Source organism: Euphorbia lathyris, chromosome 1 (assembly GCF_963576675.1).
Source record: "Euphorbia lathyris chromosome 1, ddEupLath1.1, whole genome shotgun sequence".
Taxonomy (NCBI): domain Eukaryota; kingdom Viridiplantae; phylum Streptophyta; class Magnoliopsida; order Malpighiales; family Euphorbiaceae; genus Euphorbia; species Euphorbia lathyris.
Genome location: NC_088910.1, coordinates 28,175,924 through 28,184,162, shown reverse-complemented (window position 1 = coordinate 28,184,162; position 8,239 = coordinate 28,175,924). Strand labels below are relative to the sequence as shown.

General features: G+C 35.5%; 1 protein-coding gene across 1 annotated transcript; it reads left to right on the top strand.

Annotated features, from left to right (window-relative positions):
• Positions 1–270: 270 nt before the first annotated feature.
• LOC136225484 (transcription factor bHLH120-like) lies at positions 271–2,970 on the top strand. Its single transcript, XM_066013556.1, has 3 exons — positions 271–611; positions 719–1,048; positions 2,818–2,970. Exons 1-3 carry the CDS (start codon positions 303–305, stop codon positions 2,881–2,883), a joined length of 705 nt encoding a protein of 234 aa, XP_065869628.1. The 5' UTR covers positions 271–302; the 3' UTR covers positions 2,884–2,970.
• The last annotated feature ends 5,269 nt before the right edge of the window (positions 2,971–8,239 follow it).

Genomic DNA, 8,239 nt, shown 5'->3' with positions numbered 1-8,239 from the left:
CATATAAGAACCGATTTCAAATTTAACTGCACTTAAACGAAATTCATAATAAATATTAAAATTAATTGTAGAAGAAAGAGCCAAAATTGGGTAAAAGCAATATTAATGATTGGTCCAGCAATGTGAAAACACATGCTGTTGCAATTTCTGCAGTACAAAAGTGATCATGAAAGCCCCACAGAGATACTATACCTTAATTTTATATTTAAGCTGTCCCAATAATTTTATGCCCATATCCTTTGTGTTTCTCCCAATAATTTTATGCCCATATCAATTAGTTTCAATTTTCTAGACTCGATTCAATGTTTCCCTTCCAAGAAAACAATGAATACATTTCATCCTATATCTCTTCTGATCTCCACCAAGATCTTCTTCAAGACACTCAGATAATCTTGGGTCAACCACCTCATGATCTATTTCAACCAACTAACTTTACCAACTTCAATGAAGAACCTCAGCTGCGGCCTAATACATATCCAATTTCAAATAATGATCTTTGTAGCGATGACAAGAGGAAGATCGTACGCAAGGAGCTCGAAAGGCAACGAAGGAAACAAATGTCTACTCTTCATGCTTCTCTTCGATCCCTTCTTCCTCCTGACTCAATCAAGGTCACAGTTGATTAATTCATGTTCTTTACTTTTTTAATTGAACATTTAGTGTTTAGGGTTTAGATTTTAGGGTTTTTTAGGGTTTTGATGATGACAATTATTTGCAGGGGAAACGATCAATGTCTGATCATTTAAATGAGGCTGCTAAATATATTGAAGAGCTTCAAAATAATGTTAAGAAGTTGAGGATGAAAAGAGATAAGCTCAAGAATTTGGGGGATTTGAGTTCTGTTGATGAACAAAGGAAATGTTCAAATAGTAGTGTCATTGTGAGCTCCCATGTTTTTGGAGTTGAAATTGTTATAAGTTGTGGGTGCAAGGAGGAAAATGTTCTTCTTTCAAGAGTTGTAGAAGCAGTGGTTGAAGAGGGATTTGATGTTGTTAGTAGCATTTCCACCAAAACTGATACAAGGTTATATCACACCATTCAATGTCAGGTATATAAATTGCTTTCATTTATTTATATATACTACGTTTAGGGTTTAGTCTAATACTGCTCTCGGTCCACATTAGTGTTAGAAATTAATGCGAAAGATGTTGTTGAACCTTATCTATTAACTTAAACTTTTGCTTCAATTGGTTTTCTGACATTGTACTTAAACCTTAACGGTGAACTTTTGCTTTTGCTTCAATTGGTTTCGAGACATGCAACCTCATTAACTATCAGTTCAAGTTGTTCAATTGGTTCAACGATAAGTAGAATTTCTTAGTTCGGCCACCCGCTTTTTGGCTTTCTTCGGTCGCTTGCGCGCGATTGAACAAAAAAAATGTTTTTATTTTTTATTTTGATTTTTAGATATTTTGATTTAACTGTGTTCTCTACTTATTTTTATAATATAATTTAAAATTTTAATGATATTGTTTCATATTTTTTTTATGAATTATAATAATTGCTAACACTATTTTCTATTTTCTTGAGTTGATGTTATTTGTTGGCACAATTTTAAGCATATATCCTATAAATATTAGGGGAGAGTATAAAGGGGAAACTTGTGTAATTTCAAGTTGTGTATAATAGAAGACACTGAATATATGTAATGGGAGAGAGTGAGGATGTAATGTGAGGAGTAACTAGGTAATTGTGAGCAATGACGAGGGAGATATTGTAATGTCTACCGCCTCTGGGTCTTGAGTTGGCGTAGAAACACTATAGGGGGCTGACTAGTCATCTGAGACTTGTCACTGGGGTTGGCCTAGGTTCTTCCCATCTTTGGTGGTGGTCCTTACTACTATATCGATGGGGCATAGTGGGTGTATTATTGGTCCATAGATTAATAAAATCATCATTAATGCATTATTCATACCTTATGGTCCTTTTTGTATTGCTGTTGCATGTTGCTATGTGTGATTGTTGTTAATATATATATTTTTCTATATTAAATTATTTTATAGTACTATTTTTAGATAGTATGATGAACAATTGTACGATACTTTTAGAGAAATACATGCATGTGTATTTCATTGTTACACCATTCATCTCCCATAATGTGGCGTGTAATATTATTTTGATCGGTTAGGCACATTGCGCTTGCAGTACAATAATATTTCTTGCTAATGAAGTGGTATGCACTCCTCCTTTGATTAGTTTGTAAAGAGATAATATAAAAACTATTTTGAGGTATGAACTATGTTTAACCTTTTAGTTCAATTGGTTCCTTGATATGGTACTAGAGAATCTTAAATGAAGTAGTTGAGGGGTCGAATCGTGTTGTGAAAAAGTATCAGAAATAATAATAAAAGTTATTCTTTGATTTTTACTATCAACTTGCCATACTAGCACCTAATGTTTTTTTAAGAACTTGATCATACGCACCATATTCTTATGGACGTATTTCATGCTTCCTCTTCAAATACACAACATTTGTTGTAAACAAAGGCCTAACTCACCCAAAAGGTACATCAAAGGGTGGGGATTGTCTTACATATTTAAGGAGTCATATAGTTTCCTATTAGCAATGTGGGATGTCTAACACGCCTCCCTCACGCCCAATTCATTTGGTGTGTGACACTAATATCAGCGAGAGCCCCAACATTCAACCATGGCTCTGATTACCATGTAAACAAATGTCTAGCTTACCCCAAAAGGTACCTCAAAGGGTGAGGATTGCCTCACATATTTAAAGAGTCATATAGCTTCCTCATCTAGCAATGTGGGATGTCTAACAGTTTTGGTTGTAAGTGTAATTAATTTGCAATTCCTTTGCAGGGTAGCCATATCAATTGCGTGGATGTAGCTGCACTGCAACAGAAACTGAACGATGAGATATTATGATGATCAGAATTCATTTATGAGTCGATTCATATATGTTTGCTTGTCTACTTTATATGTAACCTGCATGATATATTCCAAAAGATATTATGTCTGGATAGAATATATAATTATAGCCTATGTGTTGTATTGTAGTGTATCTAAGATAGATATACCTTAGTATTTGGGTACTAAGATTCAGAATGCAATTTTTACCTTATCATGGTATGGTTACCTTAGTATCTGGGCAAGATCCGCGAACGGAAATTATTGAAGGAGAAATAATCAAAATCTTGTTTGGATGGAGATAAAATATTTATAAGGTTAAATAAGTTCAGTTTGAAGGTTTTAGGTTTAAAATACTATTAGCTCATGACCTAATCAAAATGTTATTAAATCGTTAACTTATTGGCTAAAAATTTCATCAACTTTAATAGGTCAGGGAGTAAATGTTTCCGAATAATAGGATATTACCAAATAATAGGTCAAGCCATAAAACAAATATTTTAAATAGGTTAGGAGCCAATAATGCTTTAACCGAAAAATTTAGGAATAAGTTTAAATAAAACTTTTGTGGTTTGACGTTTTGACGATCTGATACTTTTTATATCTTTTGGAGCAAAAATAACTCTATGGTTGACATCGTTAGCAATGTTGGGTTGACTTTGAAAAATTTGACCATTAACAACCTCAAAATGAAAATTTTCAAATATTTAATAATATTTTAAACAATTTTAATTCTTATAACTTCTTAGGTTTGGAGTCATTTATATGTTTTTTGAAGAGCAGGGTCAACCTAGGCACAGGCTAGGAGTGCGGCCGCCCAGAATCAAAAAGGGCCCAAAATTATTTTTTTTGGTATATACATAGTACTTTTTTATTATAAATATAGTGTTAATACCTATTCTATGGGTTAGGCTATGCTTACTTTGTTTTTAACAAAGTAAACCTTACTTTGTTTTTTACTACCATTGGATGAACTTACTTTGTTAAAGTCCACCATCATCCAATGACGGAAAAAAACAAAGTAAGTTTTACTTTGTCAAAAACAAAGTAACCATAAAAAGCACCCCTATTCATGTCTTAAAAGAGACATAATATGGTATTTTAGGGCAAATATGGGCCAAATTATCATTTTAAACTTTTAAGTAAAAAAATTCTTTTACTAAGGGCTTTTATTTTTTATTCCGTCTAAGGCCCATAAAATGTCAAGACATGCCCTATTGGTAAGAGAGAAAATTAATATTTAGTAGGGATGCAAGTGGGGTGGGGATTCTCCGTCCTCGACGGAAAATCACGGATAAGAATCCTTATGGGACGAGAATGGGGATAATTTTATCTCCTGTGACGGGGATTGAGAATGGTATCCCCGCCCCGTGGGGATCTCCGATCCCGCTCCGTTAAGGGGAATCTTCGACGGATCCCCAATTATTCCCCATTATAATTAAAATTATACTTTAAATATTGTAATTTATAACATTTAACTTAAATTAAATAGATTTATTTTCAAATTAAAAATTAAATTTGATAAATAAAATATTAGTCAATTACTAAATGGATATTTTTCTTAGCCTAAACTAAACTAAAGGCATAGTATCTCTGTCGTTCTTTCGAATAAAACCTAGAATTTGAAAGGAGAAGAGAAAAGAAATATATACTGATTTAAAAAAAATATAAATGGTGATTCCACGCGGGGAACGAGGATGTGGAATACGAAAAAATATTTTTAAACGGGGATGGAGATCCCCTCGGGAATGGAGATGAGGGACAAATTTGTCCCCATCTAACTCGCGGGGACGGGGATGGGGAATTCCCGACTGGTGGGAGTGAAAATAGGAAAAAGTTGATGAAGACAAGTTAATGGGTAAAATCTAAGAGAAAATTAAGGGTGGGTAACAACTAACTAACAAACCCTTCTCGGTTTCAAAAAAAAAAAATACAAACCCTTCTCAAAAAGCTATAAATAGTATCATAAACCTCATTCCAAGACTCCAACAAACAATCTCAAAAATACTTACACAAAATGTCAAGTTCTTAGATTCTTACGTTGTGTTCTTCATAATTTCTAGTTTATTTCATTTTTTAAGCTCGTTTCAACTTAAATTTAATCTTTTAGCATCCTATTTCCAAGTTCCTTACAATCAATTACTAACTCCTAGTCCTAAGGTTTCCAATTCATTAGCTAGAATTCCACTAAAATCACTTTTCTTTAGCTTTTACCAGTTTTTGTCTAGTAATTTCCGATTTCCGTTTCCTATCCTTTACTGTTTGTTTTTGCTCTCAAATTCTTATAAATATTCGTTCCTAACTTCCTCAAGTTCAATTTAGCCTTTTGTTTCGCCAGATTCTGTATCCGGAAGTCCATTTTATGAGCTAATCTTTGCACTTCAAAACATTTTACATATTCTGTTTTCAGCTTTTATACAATGCGTCCCCTTTTCATTTACACGTTTCCGATAATCTAAAATTTGTTTCTATCCCAAATTTTCATATAAACTCATTCCTGACTCCCTGAGTTTTATTGTACTCAATTCTGTGTTCATAAACTAACATAGAAGTCATCCAAAATTCAATCCAATCTGCCCCTTACTAAACCACTTATCATGTTTTCAATTCACTCAAATATTGCTTGAATCAGAAATCTACTTATGAAGTCAGCCTCGTTCCTTACCAGTTGATTGTGGTGTTCGTGAATCTTAGACCAACGTCAATTCAACGTCTTGCCATGATAGCCAAATGTGATTCCGAGTTTGTCGTTGAATTTTTTATTATTTTATTTTCCTTAGTGTAATTATTGCATTTCAATTCATGTTCATTTTATTGTTTTGTTTTATATTCAATTCAATTGATTTAACTATATGTTAATATAGAATTATTTTAATGGTAGTCATTTTAATTATTTGCATTGAACATATTTTTACTCAAACTCATATTTACATCAATAAATATCCACTTTTTTTTTATCAAATATCGTGTCAATTTCGCACCTTTATTTTTGTTGTGCGGAATTAATGAAAGATAAAATAATAAACAATCGAAAAACACAGATTTACGTGGTTCACCAACGTTGTGTTGGCTAATCCACGGGCAGAAGGAGAATAGTATTATTAGAAGGAGAAAATCAGATTACAATGATTAGGTTTACATAATGGGGTATTTATAATACCCAATCTAACCTAATCCCACTAGGAACCCATGATCCTAATCCCACTAGGAACCCATGATCTCAATCCAACTAGGAACACATGATCCCAATCCAACTAGGAACCCATGATCCCAATCCGACTAGGAACCCATGATCCTAATCCAACTAGGAACCCATGATCTCAATCCTACTCCGAATAGGAAACATGATATACTAATTCAAGGCATTACGACAAATCTCCACCTTGACTTGAATCCTCCTGAAAACATAACAGATGCACCCATGACAGTGCCAGATGAACAGACTTCTCCCTCTGCCTTAGAGTCGCTCCCACAGGGCAACTAATAATCTCTAACGTTTAGCAAGTCCAAACAGTGTTGAAACTTGCTATGTGGAACAGGCTTGGTAAACATGTCAGCCGGATTGTCAGTAGTGCCTACCTTCTTCACCTTGACCCTCTTCTCACTTCTCAGAAAATGATACCTCACATCTATATGCTTGGTCCTCTCATGATGAACCTGATCCTTGGCTAAACAGATTGCACTCAAGCTGTCATAATACACTGTAGCCTGATCATGATGTAGACCAAGATCACTAACCAGTCCTTTAAGACAAATCCCCTCCTTAGCAGCTTCAGTCAGTGCCATATACTCTGCTTCCGTAGTAGACAAAGTCACCGTAGGCTGCAAAGTAGCTTTCCAACTGACAACTGAACCGCCAAGAGTGAAAACATAACCAGTTATAGATCTTCTACTGTCAACATCTCCAGTATAATCAAAGTCTGAAAAACCTATCACCAAACACTCTGTATCACCTCCATAAATGAGACCAACATCAGATGTACCTTTTAGGTACCGAAAGATCATCTTCACAGCTTGCCAATGCTCCTTGCCAGGTTCACCCATAAACCTGCTAACGACACTAACAGACTGTGCAAGATGAGGTCTAGTGCAGACCATTGCATACATCAAGCTTCCTACTGCACTAGCATAGGGAACTCGAGACATGTACTCCTTCTCTTCAGCAGACTTAGGTGCAAAAGCAATAGACAGGTATGCATTTGTAGGACTAGGAGTATCTATGGGCTTTGCGGTAGACATGCCAAATCTTGACAAAATCTTCTGAATATAGCCCTTCTGTGACAGAAAAAGCTTCCTTTTGCTTCTGTCCCTGTAAATCTCTATTCCCAGAATTTTCCGAGCTGCACCCAAATCCTTCATCTCGAACTCTGCGCTGAGAAGACCCTTCAACTTCTGAATGTCGTGCTTCTTCCTTGCAGCTATCAACATGTCATCTACATACAACACCAGATAGATAAAAGACTCATCTTCCAGTTTATTGTAATAGACACAACAATCATATGGGCTCCTGGTGTAGCCCAGCTGCATCATGTAGCTGTCAAACCTCTTATACCACTGTTTGGGAGACTGCTTAAGTCCATACAAGGACTTCTTCAACTTGCAAACATAATTATCCTTCCCAGGAATCTGGAAACCATCTGGTTGGGTCATGTAGATCTCTTCCTCCAAATCTCCATGCAGGAAGGTTGTCTTTACATCAAGTTGCTCAAGCTCCAAATCCTGATGTGTAACTATAGCTAGCAATACTCTAATAGAGGTGTGTCTGACTACTGGAGAGAATATCTCATTATAATCCACTCCATCTCTTTGATTGAAACCTCTAGCAACAACTCTAGCCTTATACTTGACTCCCTCTGCAGGTGATATCTCTTCCTTCATCTTAAGAACCCACTTGCAAGTAATAATCTTTCTCCCTGGAGGTGGTATGACTAAATCCCATGTTTGATTCTTATGAAGGGACTCTATCTCATCTCCCATAGCAGCAAGCCATTTCTCAGAATCGGTGCTTGAAATAGCTTCTTGGTAAGTTGATGGTTCACGGGTGTCCACATCTTCAGCAACCTGTAGTGCATAGCCCACCATTTCCTCATACCTCTTAGGTGGCCTAACTCCAACCCTCCTTGGTTAATCTTGAGCTAAGCTACGATGTGTAGCTTCAGATGTTTGAGAAACTGATGGTGTAGATTCTGGTAGCGCTATTTCTACTTCTAACTCTTGTTCCTTAAAGCCACTCTCACTCTGTATGACCTGAAACTCCACCTGTTTATCAATGCTATCAGTTTCTGTTGCAATTGTAGGCTTCACAATGGGTCTACGCACAGATTTTTCGTCAAAAACTACATTTCTGCTCAAAATGACCCTTTTCTCTGATGGA